The sequence below is a fragment of the Nicotiana attenuata genome, unplaced genomic scaffold (assembly GCF_001879085.1).
Source record: "Nicotiana attenuata strain UT unplaced genomic scaffold, NIATTr2, whole genome shotgun sequence".
NCBI classification, from domain to species: domain Eukaryota; kingdom Viridiplantae; phylum Streptophyta; class Magnoliopsida; order Solanales; family Solanaceae; genus Nicotiana; species Nicotiana attenuata.
Window position 1 is genome coordinate 74,360 of NW_017670355.1, and position 15,043 is coordinate 89,402.

General features: G+C 36.5%; 2 protein-coding genes across 3 annotated transcripts; both read right to left on the reverse strand.

The window, feature by feature from the left end:
* Window positions 1-206: 206 nt before the first annotated feature.
* LOC109238293 (metacaspase-1-like) lies at window positions 207-3,397 on the reverse strand. The gene is made up of 5 exons (XM_019404724.1): window positions 2,472-3,397; window positions 1,897-2,215; window positions 1,007-1,118; window positions 669-845; window positions 207-525 (listed from the first exon to the last, which is right to left on the reverse strand). Exons 1-5 carry the CDS (start codon window positions 2,875-2,877, stop codon window positions 469-471), a joined length of 1,071 nt encoding a protein of 356 aa, XP_019260269.1. The 5' UTR covers window positions 2,878-3,397; the 3' UTR covers window positions 207-468.
* Window positions 3,398-6,917: 3,520 nt separating this feature from the next.
* On the reverse strand, window positions 6,918-12,503 carry LOC109238294. Of its 2 annotated transcripts, XM_019404725.1 has the most exons (4): window positions 11,523-12,502; window positions 8,899-10,444; window positions 7,460-7,904; window positions 6,918-7,276 (listed from the first exon to the last, which is right to left on the reverse strand). In XM_019404725.1, exons 1-3 carry the CDS (start codon window positions 12,350-12,352, stop codon window positions 7,512-7,514), a joined length of 2,769 nt encoding a protein of 922 aa, XP_019260270.1. In that variant the 5' UTR covers window positions 12,353-12,502; the 3' UTR covers window positions 6,918-7,276; window positions 7,460-7,511. The 2 variants fall into 2 exon arrangements, with proteins under 2 accessions (XP_019260270.1, XP_019260271.1); XM_019404726.1 differs by lacking the exon at window positions 6,918-7,276 and having other exon boundaries at window positions 7,812-7,904; window positions 8,904-10,444; window positions 11,523-12,503.
* Between the last annotated feature and the right edge of the window lie 2,540 nt (window positions 12,504-15,043).

Genomic DNA, 15,043 nt, shown 5'->3' on the forward strand with positions numbered 1-15,043 from the left:
CTTTGACACGCCTCAAGCTAAATCTTATTCTCCATCATCCAATTTTTCCAACACCCTTACGGTAGGATAGACTTCCTACATTAAACCCCTTGGGATGCGATTCTTCTCCGAACTTTGCATAAACCCAGGATATACTGATAGGCAAAAGCTTAGAAAATTTCATATACTGATAGAAAAAAGCTCATGATATAAATTGGAAAGGGTGCCATCAAAACACGATTCTTTGTTTGAGAACTGTCATTTATTATCTCAGAGATACAGTCACAAATAATATTTGGATATAGTCAGCATAAAAAAATGCCAAAGAGAGTTTTGATACAAGGCGTTGGATTGGCTTTTCTAAAAAATATAGGAAGGGTAAACAAATAAAATGGAAGCAACATAAGAGAGAAGAATGAAACAAGCAGCAGCCTCCTTTTATCATGGAACTGAAAACATATAGTTTCACATTCATCTTCTGCTGCAGAGTTAGAGCTTGAACTTTGTATTAGTGTCAAATTTGTCAGAAGATGATAACACTGGCTCCTGCAAGGTTTAAATGTGACAATACAATATCATATCAGAGAAATAGATATAAGCAAAATATTCTGTAAACCTTACAAATAATTAATGCTTATTGATGCAGGATAACATTGAGATGGAACATCTCGGACAAGGAGATGAGATACCTGGTCTATCTTGCGTTGGAATACCTTCAGCAGCGGACATCTAGCATTGTTGACCTTTTCGATGGCCGTGCGCATATAATCAAGTAATCCTCGGTATGTTATATCTGGATTTTCCCTGAGAGCTCTAATAAATGTGCAAGTCATGGCACCAGTCATAGTTTTTTCAGCAGAGAAAGCCTGCATACATGAAAGGAAAGGATTTTTACAGATATATCGACTGGCTAAGAACAACAATGTGTAGAATCTGGGGCCGGAATATTCATATTATGGTAGTTGAGGATAGGGTATATAGATCAATCATATACAGAACCAATTAAAGGGGTGGAAACAAATATTACAGAGGTATCTGCAGCTAATTGATTATCCTTGCAAGCACTGAAACTGATGGCCCTTCCACCACTAGTGCTCTTATTAGCGCCTGATGGGGGTCTGTTATCAGCCCATCCATTCCTGTTAAGAGTCAAATAACTGATATAAACAGTGCCTCTGAATAACATGCTACTGATTATCAGAATAATGCTGAAATGCATACCATTTATTTCCCAAGAAAATGGTAGCAAAGCGCATAACAAATCATAGCTAGAAACAACAACAACAACAACAACAACCCAGTTGAATCCCACAATTGGAGTCTGGGGAGGGTAGTGTGTACACATACCTCACCCCTACCCTGAGAAGGTATAGAGGTTGTTTCCAATGGACCCTCAGCTCAAGAAAGAGAAAAGAAACAGTGGAACAAATCATAGCTAGAAAAATGGGAAAATGTATGCTTATGTGATTTTAATACACAGACATACAAATCTAAAGCCATTGACTGGACAGACTATTTCCTGGTGAAAAAGCTGCCAGGATTAGATTTTTCTCAATATGGAGTTGTTGATAATTTCTTTGCATTGTGAAAAGTAATTTTACTAACATATCACACAGTAACATTATTAGCGTATTAAAATGGATACAGAAGGTGTCTTATATTCCTTGAGCTGAGGGTCTATCGGAAATAGCCTCTTTACCTTCACAAGGTAGGGTAAGATATGCATACAGACTACCTTCCCCAATCCCCACTTATGGACTTATGGGCTAGAGGTTCAGGCAACACATATATGAGTTTTAACTTTTATATAGTGATAGTTCTTACATTATTAGGTCTCCTAATCGATAACTACAGATAATAAATAGATTTAGTTACTTGAGAAATAAAGCAGCTAGCTTTGGGAAGGTAAGAACATACTCTTTGTAGACCCAAGGTAAGTCGAGAACAGTTCCACTATGACAAGAGTCAATGATAGCATGAAGTGTGACACCAGAAATGAGTGGCTTAACAAGAATATCATTGATGGCATTATCAATGATCATGCCTTTAGTCCTAAAGTCAAGAGGACATATTGTTTCATCAAAACCATCTGTTTCATCGTCATTAAAATCAGGTTGTCGTAAGCCATGTCCTGAGAAGTAGAACACCAACGAGTCACCTGATTTAAGGTCTGCCATCAGCCACTTGAATGCCTCTAATATGTTTCTCCTGGTTGGAGGTTTATATGCCTCTTCTTCTGCAAGTTATTTCCATTCAAAAGTAAGATATAAAAATGTTTCTTACTCATCATCGTAGGCAGCCCGGTGCACTAAGCTTCCGCTATGCGTACCGGGAAGGGCCGGACCACAAGGGTCTATTGTACGCAGCCTTACCCTGCATTTCTGCAAGAGTACAGCTCGAATCCGTGACCTCCTGGTCACATGGCAACAACTTTAAGGCTTCCGTTCTTACTCATCATCGTATATTCATAGTAAATAGAGAAACTGGAATACCTGCTAGAATGAGAATAGATTCATCTGAAAAGTTAAATTTTTGGACCAGCAAGTCCCTCATGCTGTTTACATCATGCAATGTTCCTCTGAGCCTGAACTTCTCCTTCTTGTAAGTCACTCCACAAAGGAATGCGCGCTTCCCACTTGGTGGCGGCTTTGTGAAAATGAGTGATAAACGAGGACTAACACTCGGAGAAGGGGATAGACTGTTAGTTCTTGATCTATTTCTCCTAAATTTATCCCGAAATCTTCTAACTCTAGAACTGATCCTACCGCGTTCTTGGACCTGCAGTGACCTATCACTATTGCCTAGATGAATCAAATTGCTACACTGACAACGAAGTCGTTGACTATGTGGTGGCAGTATTAGTGGCAGTCGACATTTTTGACATGCCATAGACATCATTTGTACAATAAAAAACTAGTTCTGCTCAGTAACTAAAGTTAGCAGACAGTAAGTAATTAGCACTAGGACAGAGTCACTTCAATTCGACTATAGTTCTTGAAAGTATGTGAATTCATCAATCTAATTATGATAATTATATATAAGCAGGAAAATATTCATGTGTTTTTTTATCAAAATGTGAACATGAACTGTTCCACTTCACCAAAAGTAAGACATTTCTAATTGTTTTTTGGTTGATTCACAGTTAAGATTGTCCCTTCATTTCCATATCGTTGATACTCAATTGGCAATGTGCTGATTTAGAAGAAGATGCCGCTACAGAAGCAGAAGATGGAACTGGCTTTGCCTTTTCCATCGCTCTTTTTGGAAAGTGAAAATTCGTATATATAGTGGCTGAACACAATAGCATATTCGGAACCTTGTCTTGATCAGTAAACCCCCCAAAATCTGTGACTTCATTTTTCTTCTAGATCAATCAGTTAATTGGATTGAAGTACAAAGGAATTGATGTAAGTTTGATGTCAAGTTACGCCTGTTTGCAACAAATTTATGCAGAGAAAAATAAAACTGCAATCACAAACAACTATAAAGAATAAATGATTTTATTGATAAACATTGCAGGTTCCATGCCATGATTTTTTAATGGAATTTCGAGATGTCTTTGAAGGACACATGTAGCCTTATTTATAGGCATAAATTAGGGTTTTGGTTAAGTAACCACCAAGTAACCCTAATAGACTCCTAATATTTCAAGAATTTTCTTAAAAATTACGACTTATCTTGATCTGTTAAAATTTCAGTGTCTACAACGCGCAAGCTAGTGAGGATTTGTGCATGTGGGCCAGGGTGAATATTGCAGGCTAGCGGACCTGGTGGTCGACAACTTGGTAAAGGTTGTCGCAGCACCAGTCGTACAACTAGTTGCTGTCAAATTGGACGCGAAGCACCTGTCGTACAACTAGTTGCTGTCAAATTGGACGTCTATCTATCTTACTACGTTCAATGTTTTAAAAGGCGGGGGCGTGAGGCGAGGCGTTTTACCTCTGACGAGGCGAGGCGTAAGCCCTGAGACATGGGGCGTAAGTCTCACGGATCTTTAAATTTTACTAATTTCAAGAATTTTAAGATAGTATAAAATAAAAGATAATTACAAAAATAACGTTAAAATCACAAAATTATACAAATAATCTATTGAAAAATATTTATAAATTATAATTCAACTATGAATAATACGAAAAGTATGACATATATCATAATATGCAAATTAGCTGCAACGTCGTTACAGCTCAAACATCAAAAGTAATGTATTCGATACGAAATCTTATATGTATCTCTTAAGGAGTAATGAATCTTGAAAGAATTGCGATATTATAATTTGATATTTTTCTTAAAATACTCCTTTTATTTAATATGCTTTGGATTTGAAATAGAATTTATATAAAAACATAATTCACAATTTAATTGTGATTCTCAAGCATCGTTCATTTTTAAGTTTCAACAAGTTTATAAAGTGACACATAATTCACCATACAATACCATGATAACTAATTATTTGTAAATAGTTACTAATTGAGCTATTAAATTAATAAGTATTGTATATCATAAACATGAAAAAAAATATTTAGAAAAATAATTATAAAAAAAGTTATGGACTAGTATATAGTAAAGACATAACAAAAGTTAATAAATAAATACTTTTTAAATGAAAGATTTATTTAACATTAACTATCATAGTAGTCTTAGTGGATAACGTGCAATAATTTTTATTTTAATTATGACATAAAATACTCTCAACTTAATGATTTAAAATTAGAAAAAAAGTAAATTTGAATAGTCAACGATTTATTAAGAAAATTTGAGGATTTACAAGGTTAGTTACATACAATTGCATAAAGTTCTATTAGGCGAGCCCAGTACGCTGGGCGTTGGGCGTGTCCGGGGCGTAAGCCCCAATAGTCGAGGCGTAAGTCTCACGGAACTAAGCCCCACACATAAGCCCAGGGGCGTTTTACGAGTGCTCCACCCCGGGACGAGTCCCAATTCTGCCTTTTAAAACAGAGACTACGTTCCCTATTCCATAAAGGCCGGGGGAATAAGTTCCATTCTATAATTGCTCCTGATAAAATGAAAAAGGTACTACTTTATTCCGTTACATATAGTATAAGATGAATATCAAATTCGCTCTCTTTTGGGATTCTAAATATGCTTATACATAAATAAACTGTTGTACAAATCCACCCAATGGATATATATATATATATATATATATATATGATTGGAAAGGTTAGCAATTTAACGTGTAAAATGAAGGGTGGAAGAAATCGTACCAAGTGTTGCATGCTGGTTATAACTTAATGGCCAGCAAGAGCAAATGAGCTATAAGAACCAAAATCTAGTTTTGTAAACGCTTCGATTTGTTGTTCCAAAAAAAAAAAAAATGTCTAATTTTAACGAAAACCAACTCTCACAGCATATCAATAATAATTCCGCAAAATTAAATTTCGAACTTTCACATAATTAACAAACAAAAATAACCAATCTAAAAGTCTCTTGAATTTAGTGTAATGAGAAGAGTGCGGATCTTTCTATAGCCACCACTAGTGGTGGCAAAATGGTTAAAAGAAAACAATTAACCACCCAATAATGAAGTTCAAAAATAGCCCGATTTATAATTGGTCGTTCAAAAATAGCCCAGTTTCAAAAGTAATCGAAATTTAGCCACTTTTCATATAAAGATAAATCTGAGCGAAAACACAGTTCAAAACCCGAAAAATACGCCAGTATATTATGCTGGAGTTCCAGCATAAGTATACTTGAACTCCAGCATATTATACTGGAGTTCCAGCATAAGTGCACTAGAACTCCGGCATAATATACTGGAGTTCCAGCAAGTATATCTGTCCAGCATAATATACTGGAGTTTGGAGCGCCGGTGCTCCAGTCTCCAGTATATTATACTGGAGCCAGCAAAGTATACCGGTGCAGCATAATATGCTGGAGTTCATACACAGGTGCACCGAACTCCAGTATATTATGCTGGGCCGGTCTCTGTTGCAGCAAAATAGTGGCTATTTTTCATTGACTTGGTAAACGCTGGCTATTTTTGAATGACCGGTCCGAAAACTGGCTATACCGTGCTATTTTGACATATTATTCACTTAAAAATGGATTGGATAATGAACTTTTTAAAAACGGGTCAAATATGAATAAGAAATATATTATCCATTTAGAAAATGGATAACTAATGAATTTATTTGTTATATTTGTAAAGTCTCAAATTAGGGGTTTCTCAAGTTTGGGAGACTAGGAATTCTCCCAAAAGTGATCATATTCAGAAAGTCATGGATAATATGATTACCCATATTATCCGCTAATATGGTTACCCATATTATCCGCCGGTTAACCCGTTTTTTATCCGTATTAAATATAGGTCGGATCGGATAATTTATCTATTTTTTCATTACCTGTTTTAGACCTGAACCGCCCGTTTTGCCACTCCTAGCCATTCACGTTTTAATGTTCCTTTTCCCATTTTGAAATGAAGGATAAGGAACAAGATGCTTATCTTCACAAGTCCAGTAAATAGAAAGCAGGAATCTAAACCATCGGTCATGGATAACCCACAACAAAAGGCTATATTTAATGGCATTGACTCATTACTTAACCAGAAAGCATGTTACAGCAACAGTATTCAAGCTGGCAGAATAGGTGCTTCAGACATGATTAACAAAGGAAGGTGCAAAGACCGTCACGTCTTATGCTTCCTTGAGGAGAAAATATGCAATTTGCATCTGATATACATCGTTGTTATTGAAACCTAGGGCGAAGCTACACTTTGGGACCATCCTTTGTCGCAAAATTACACTGCGTATATAGGTAAAATATCAGGTTTTAGAGGTACATAACATATATTGAACACCCTTTGTCTGGAATTTTTGTTTACTCCTTTCAAATTTGAACACCCTTGAGGAAATTTCTGGCTTCGCCACTGATTGAACCTGTCCACAATCTAAATTAATATGCATCTTAAAAGCTTGACAGAAGCTCGCAACACAAGATTAAAAGGTAAACAGACTGAGAAAACAAGTAGAAAGTCGAAGGGGTATAACCCTCTCAGATACAACTAGATTCTAAAGGGGCTCATAGAGCTAATCCGTGACATACACAAACAGATATATACATCTACATAATCAGAACAGACACTATTCACTTAATGCATAGAGACACATCTACTGTCTTCTGTAATTTACATACCGGAATGAGGAATATTACCAAACTACAGTATTCCATAGATGAATTTACAGCAAACCGAGGATACCAGCAAAAACTCCATCTCCAAGAAAGAGCATATGCATGCTTTGTAACAACCATCTTTAGACGGAAAGGAGACCTGCAACTTCTGCAATTTAAGATGATAAATGCTGATAAGCTCGCCAAAGAATAAACTATAATGGAGTTGTATTTTAGCAAGAATCACCAGCCAATTTTTCATAGTTGAGACATGAAGAAGGAAAGAAGTGGCAAAAAGATTCTGTTTGTTACTCATTATAGCAGCTATAACTTCAGCAAGTCAAGGAATTACCACATGTATCAGGACATTGAGCAACAGCAGCACGAGACAGCTCAGTGGAAAATTAGAAATTGTGAGGACTCATGGAAAGACCACCCTCCAGATGTCCGGATATTTTAGCCTTGCAGTCTGGACACATAAATCCAATTGAATCCGAATGAGCTTCTGTATCATAAGCTTCAAGCTGGAACTCTGCTCTGCACCACACACATACTGTTGAGAGCTGATCCGGTTCTTCCATGTTTAAGATGATTCCTCCAGAATCAAATCCAACTGACGCAAAAACCTCTTCCATCCTTGCATCATTACCCAACCCAATAGAAACAGAGGGTAAAGATGAAGATGCATGACCAATATCAAAGCTATATTTGAAGTGTTCTATCTCATCCAGCCTAAGCTCGTCAAACCCTGTTTCATTATCCAGATTCTGACCAATAGCAGAAAATTCACCATTGTCCTACAGAGGTTATAGTAAATAGATTACGAACCCGTGAAATTAGGGAATTATTTGAACAAGAGTTAATAGGAGATAGTATCTATCAACAGAATGATTGTGAATTAACTTATATTCCAAAACCTCAATGCATAAAATCCAACACAACAGAAATCTGCACATTTGTCATTGCCATTAATAGCGATAGGTCTCAAAGAATTAAAGCCTTTCCAAAAGTCAGGATAGATGGAGCTAAAAAAAACCCGGTTAGATTAATGTAAGCGAAACAAGAGGATAGAAACAGGTTCACCACTCAAGTAGATGCTACAATGAGTGGGATAAAGAGTCATAGCATCTTTAAGATTCCTAATGATTATAAACTGACGGATAAAAACGTTCATCATGGGCGCATCAGGTAGGTTGGGCTATCGATAAGCTGTAGAAACAATCTCCTACATTGATCAGTATCAACATAGAAATGCCCAGGTGTTCCCTGCTTGATGCTGGACTGTAGGCATATTGAAGTGCTTATCAAACCAGGTATGCATTTAGAGCCTTGATAAATCCTGAGAGTAGAGGGGTCTCTTAACATAAAAATCTTTTCTGAATGCAGTAGTTGTCTGCCTGCAAATACATATTTTGGGCACTCTTATCTAAGTCTATATATTCAGTTTCCAGACAGATAGGAGTAAACACATGTTAGCCTCAGCCAAGTTGACCTGAAATAGTCATCATAATCAAGTCATAGCCTTCTTCGTTCTCACCTATGTTGGAGATGAACAAAAGAGGCCCTAATACAAAAACTCCCAGGCAAGATAAACCAATTTAACTTTTGAACAATCCGCAATCATCAAGAATCAACAAAGTTGACCATTCGCCAGAAACCCAGAAAAAGGAGGAAAATTTTGTAGACCGTTGCTTGATACATTTTTTACAAAACAAAGACAAAGACAAGGTCGTCCTCATCATCAATGAGATAAATATATAACCTGTATAGATGCAGAAAATGCATCTTTACCTTACTTGATCCTGAAAGAATGCCAGTAAAGTTGTGGAATGATTGCACCGTAGGCTCTGAAAAGCTAGCTAACCCATCTTGAGTAGCATTTTGCTGAAGAGTGAATTCCATAGTCTCGGATTCAACATCATTATTTGCTTTAGTCAGGTTGTTTCCAAGTCCAATTGCTAGCTTGTCATTCCCATCCTTCTTCATGTCATCACTCTCAGGGTGCTCAGAATCACTATGAAATAGTTGCACCATAGACACTGAGGAGCTTGTTAACCTATTCAGAGTAGCATTTTCCTGAAAAGTCAGTTCCATAGTTTCTGATTCAACATCATTTGCTTTAGTCAGGCTGTTTTCATTACCCGCTGCTACCTTATCAGTGCCATCCTTCTTCATGCCAGCACCGGCAGAGTGCTCTGAATCATTATGCAATGACTGCAACATAGACACTGAAGAGCTGGTTAACGCATTCTGACTAGCAATTTCCTGAAAAGTTAGTTCCATGGTCCCTGATTGAAGATCATCATTTTCTTCCATCTGCTTGTTTCCCAGGCCCACCATTGGCTTGTCACTTCCAGCCTCCTTTTCTTCATCACTCTCAGGCTGCTCAGAATCATTGGTTGAAATCACTCTCGGATAGAAGTTGTTGGTCAAAATCTCACCACTCTTATCTTTATCTACTTCCATGCAGGTTTTATCAGGCTGATTTCTGCCTTGTTCATGACATGTTTCAGCTTTAACATCCCTGGCATCTGACAATCCAGTATCAACGTTTGGCCTCACAACTTGGTCAATGTTGGTAGGCGTACTTCCATCGAAGTTCATTGTCGTACTAGATGGCATGCTGCTGACCTTGGTCGCAGCTCTAGCACTAGAAGTTTCTACAACTGAATTTTGGGCAATTTCAATTAAAGCATCCATTTTACATGTCCCTAAAAGCAACCCATCTTGATGCGGAGACTGAACACGCTTGTCTGTTGCAACAGCAGCAGATACATCCACAGTACCTCTTGCATTGTTTCTCACATGGACTCCAACATGACCATTGTAACTACGCCTTTCTTCAAATACCTTATGGCAGAACTGGCATTCATATTTTCCATCTCTAATTATGACCCCATCACCTACCGATGGCCCAACCCTATACCTTCTTGTAGTCCGCTGGTGAAATGAGAACAGATGCTGCAAATATGCATTCTTTTCTTCAAATGTCAAGTTGCATTTATAACATTCAAAAATGTCTTGAACTTTAACCTCAGGGAGATTATCCATCTCCATCAAGGAAATTTCATTGCCGCGTAGGTCTAGAGTAGATGAACTGGGTACAACTGAATGTGCAACTATGTCATGCTTTGCCAAATCACCTTCTTGAAGAGAATGTGAATTTTCTTGAATGTCTGTTGACAACACCAAACTGGTGTTACTACGGAAGTTACTTACACTTTTAGAAACAGTGTCATCAGCCTGCTGAGTAAGCTGGTTTGCTTCACCAGACAAAAAATGGGACCGCAAGTATGATGAAGCCTCTTTGCATGATATAAACTGCTGACCAGTAGGGCTAGAAAAGAAAATGCCAAGTAAGAAAAAATTACTGGACTTAGCACACAAAACAAGAGAGAGGCAGTAAATATCGTCGAAATTTAGGACATAACACTGTTTCAAATTGATCAAGCACAGCCTATCAAGTGAATTATCGTCATGAATATAAGGTGCTGTTAAGTCAGTTAACAAATTAGTAAATTCGAATATACATAACGAGCAGTGGTTCCAGCCCCGTGTCCTAATCATCTGAGCTAAAAACCCCGACTCCAACTGGATCTATTCATAAGGAGTACCCTCAGCAAAGGAATCCAAGAGGCTTACCCAAAGAAAGCAAAAGGAATCAAAGACTAAGGAAGCTGGTGCAAGTTTTGCCTATATTTCATTCTTCATAAAATTTTGGAGAAGGAATTCTGGGGGACAAAGGTTCCTTTATTTGCACCAAGCTGCACAGGAGCTTATTCAAGGTCGATTCGAGATTTCAAGTTAAAACTAGATTTCCGCTTATCAGCTAAAATGAGTTCCTTGTGCAATTGACTGATTATTTATATCTAAGTAATTATGCTAAATATGGTAATAATTCCCTCTCAACTAACGTTTGCATCCACTAACTTGAAAATGCTGATCTTCAAGATACAACAGAATCATTTTACCTACTTCACCAACCCTAGAAAATTCAAACAAGTGGATTTGTCCAAATCATTCCTACATGTAGGCTGCAATGTGCTTAGGATTGGGAGTCCATGAGCTATGATACACGGTTCTTGAGGGAAAACTTCGTGGGAGCCCATCCCAGTAGCATGCATTGAATCAATGCATACAGTTTCAGGAAGCATATATAAAATGTGCACAAACTCATCAACGAGCTAACCATTTTTTAGAACAAAGCACACAAATTCATGATGCTTCAACAAACACATGAGATGACATTGGAACACAAACTCTACATAGATCATGGTTGTGTTTAATGAACATGCAACAGAATACTGACTAGCAATTTCGAAGTAAGCAACAATGTGCCACATAACACGAATGCATAAAATCTTTTAAACATGTAATCAACAAGCAAAAGTAAAGAATGGAAAAAACATAACAACCCGACATATCTACGGCAGTAAACCCAGACACGACCATCGCGTCTTCGCAGGGCTAACAAGAGCTTCCAACCAATAGGCAATGTATCGCCAAATCCACTAGCATCAACATATTTCCTCCTCTTCCTTCTGCTACACCACTCCCCCTCCAAATCCCTTACAAACCCAAGTACCTCTTCTTCGCTCTGTAATCCAGCTGTCCTTTTCTCCAATTCTCCGCTGTACAATTCATCCCCGTTACTCTCCAATTTTTTTAAATCCACCACCTCGCCATTTTTATTCACAATTTCCACTTCAACCCCAACACCATTCTCTTTCAATTTCATTTTATCCTTAGCTTTACGTCCTCTATTCCTATTTTTCTCACGATCATTCATTAAAAGTAGGGTTTTTTCTTGAACCCCAAAAATAGCCGGCTGTGTTATCGGAGGAGGAAGAGGTGGTGGCGGAAGCGGTGGCGGAGGTGGTGGTGGAGCGTGAGAATTAGGATTGTGAATGAAGAATTTAAGGAAATGCATAATTGAGTGATTTTCAGGGTCAGAAGAAGAAGGGGGTTTGGGTTTAGAAGTGGAAGGGTGAAGACCAGGCACGCGAGAACGGTGGTGCTGGTGGCGGAGACGGGAGTAGGTTTGACGGCGACTTCCGGCGGATTCATTGAAGAGGGAACGATCAAGCTGAGGAATAACGACGTCGTTTGTTCGCCGGAGGTCGTAAGCTGAGTCGGAGCAAAGGGAAAGTGCGTGGAGCTCGGATTGGGAAAGTTTGCTGATATCTATGTGGGATAGTGCTTCTAGCTTGGGCCCACAAGTGGGTGCGGGTGCAACTGTCGTCATTTCCGATGAGAATTCCGACAAGGGACAATAAGGTGGTGTTGGTGTTGTAGTTATCGACTTACAGTTAACTCCATTGTCTGGAGGACATAACTAAAAAGAGTAAAAGGAAAGCATACTGTACTGTACTGTAATACTTTGTATTTGGGTTGGTTTTGTTCACATACTAATTAGGCAGAATTTTAATGTTGGGAGAGAGTGTTATATGGAAATTAATAATGAAGTAATTACCATATTATAATTAATAGTGAATTAATTTTTATTTTATAAGAAATTACTAAATTGTTCAGTCACACTCAATGTAACTTGATATCGCCAACCAAACATTATATATTTAAGATTTTACTCATTTTATGCGTGATTTTGTGCTGACATTAGTTATACCATACATCAACCTAGCTACATACTCTGATTTTTAAAGAGATATAAGAAAATTACTTTGTCCTAAAAAGTTGAATGAAAATAAAATTGATGATTTGAAAATAAAAATTACATCTTTAAGATCTACGTATAAGAGTATACTTTGAATCACAATTTTTATACCTACAATTTTATAGATATTTTTAAATCTTTGTCAATTAAGAGATTGTTTTACCTTTTAAATTATGTAATATAATATAAGATGTAGATATAAAAGTTAAAGTAAGATACTTTATAAGAAAATTAAAAAAAGAGTATTGAATTAGTGGTAAATATGTATTACTATAGTAATAAATTTCTGGAAATCAAAGAAAAGAAATCAAATATAATCAAATCTTACCCTTGTAGCTAGGTACCACAAGAATGCTATCCTAGGCGCTGCTCAAACCTCATTTGGTTACAAATATATGAGCCCGTTTGGATTAGCCGGAAAAAAGTTAGCTTTTAAGCACAAGTACTTAAAAGCAGCTTTTAAGTGCTGAAATTTGTTTTATAAATAAGCAGTTACATATTTGGATAAAAGTGCTGAAGCTTAAAAAAAGCTGTTGAAGTGTTTGATAAACAAGTGCTGGTAAGAACTTTTTTCTATTAAAAAGACAGAAATATTCTTAAAGATGTTAACATTATAAAGGAGTTGATTACTACAATATATTTGATTCATATAATTAATGCAAATAAAAAATAATTTATATTTTAATTTAATTTTAATTTAAATGATTACTTAAGATAGTTTTTACAAATATAATTCTTGAACGCTCATTTTTAGTTTGTACAAAAGAGAAAAGAAAAATAATTTGTTCCTACTACTCTTTAATTTCAATAAGTCAAGTTACTATTATTTAATTTCAGCCGTTCTTATTTCAACCACTTAATTATATGCATATTTTAAGAAAACGAAACAAAATAACATTTCTCAATTGGAATGTAAAATAATAAGTTTCAATTAGTTAATGTCAAATTACATACTGATAGTCATTGTATGGATGCGCAGTTAACAAGCTCAGCTCATGATGATTGTATGTAAGGAGGCGATTAATTATCAAAGGCAATACAAAAAAAAGGAATTCAGACTCAATTACTCTGCTTGGTACAGTATAGTTCTGAAATATTATTGCATGATAGCCAAGAACACTATTAATTCTAATGTGACTCAAAAGATATAAGTATGAATTATTTATGCCCAGTACCATGAAATGTAATTTTTTTACTCATAGGTTTATCCTACTAGGAAGTACTGTTTTAATTTTCCAAAAAACCACACACTGTTGATACAACAAATTCAAGTATTGGAAAACATGTTCATACAACTACAAGTATCAAGCTTCACAAATTTCATTAGCAATCAAATCGTGAAGATCCATCCAAACAAGATCACTTTGCTCTTTCACATTTTTCACATTTATATTGTATCAGCTCTCAAAGATGTACCAACATCAGGATCAACAGAAGGAACATATCTCTCATTCTCAGCTGCTCGGAATGCATCATCCATATTGCATTTCTTTCTAATATAGTTATGAATGGCCATAGTAGCAAGTACGATGTCTCTTTGAGTGTCAATGTGATAGAAAGGCATGTCTCGCAAAATAGACCATCTTGCTTTCCAAACCCTAAATGTGCGCTCTATAATATTTCTACAAGAAGAATGCAAATAGTTAAATTTTTCAATTCGCCCTCTTGGTTCTAGCAATTGCCTTGTTGCACCGCGACGGAATTATGCTAGGTGATATCTCACATTATCTCCTTTGTATGGAGCCATATATCCCTTCATATGTGGATATCCTGCATCAACTAGATAATACTTATTTCTAATTGGACGTGGAAAGTTGAGTTCTGGTCTACGAAGGGCCTCACCAAATATACGACTATCGTGAGCTGCTCCTTCCCACCCAGCCCATGCAAATGTAAAACACATATTAAAGTCTACGACAGCAAGAATATTTTGAGTCGGATAACCTTTACGTCCAATATATGGTATTTCTTGACCTTGCGGTAATCTTGCTTTAACATGTGTGCCATCAAGTGCTCCAATACAATCCTACACACATTTACAAATATAAATTTAACTTAAGTTAGTAATACTTATAAAAGTTAAGTTATAAGTTTAATAAAAATGAATTATGTAAAAATATTTCTTACTCTAAAGAAAGGGAGATATCGACCGTTACATGGCTTGTGAGCTCCTGCACCATCATTATAATTTTGATTTGGTCTAATTATATCTCTTGCAAGCTCACAAATGGCCTTTAAAAAAATATGAAAGTGTCTATGAAT

Coding starts and splice junctions, on each gene's coding strand:
- LOC109238294 (XM_019404725.1), bottom strand. CDS start 12,352: ATGACGACAGTTGCACCCGCACCCACTTGTGGGCCCAAGCTAGAAGCA. Junction 10,445..11,522: donor TACTGCCGTAGATATGTCGG/GTTGTTATGTTT, acceptor TTTCTTTTCTAG/CCCTACTGGTCAGCAGTTTA. Junction 7,905..8,898: donor TTCTTTCAGGATCAAGTAAG/GTAAAGATGCAT, acceptor TAACCTCTGTAG/GACAATGGTGAATTTTCTGC.
- LOC109238293 (XM_019404724.1), bottom strand. CDS start 2,877: ATGATGTCTATGGCATGTCAAAAATGTCGACTGCCACTAATACTGCCA. Junction 2,216..2,471: donor ATCTATTCTCATTCTAGCAG/GTATTCCAGTTT, acceptor AATAACTTGCAG/AAGAAGAGGCATATAAACCT. Junction 1,119..1,896: donor TTACCTTGGGTCTACAAAGA/GTATGTTCTTAC, acceptor GACTCTTAACAG/GAATGGATGGGCTGATAACA.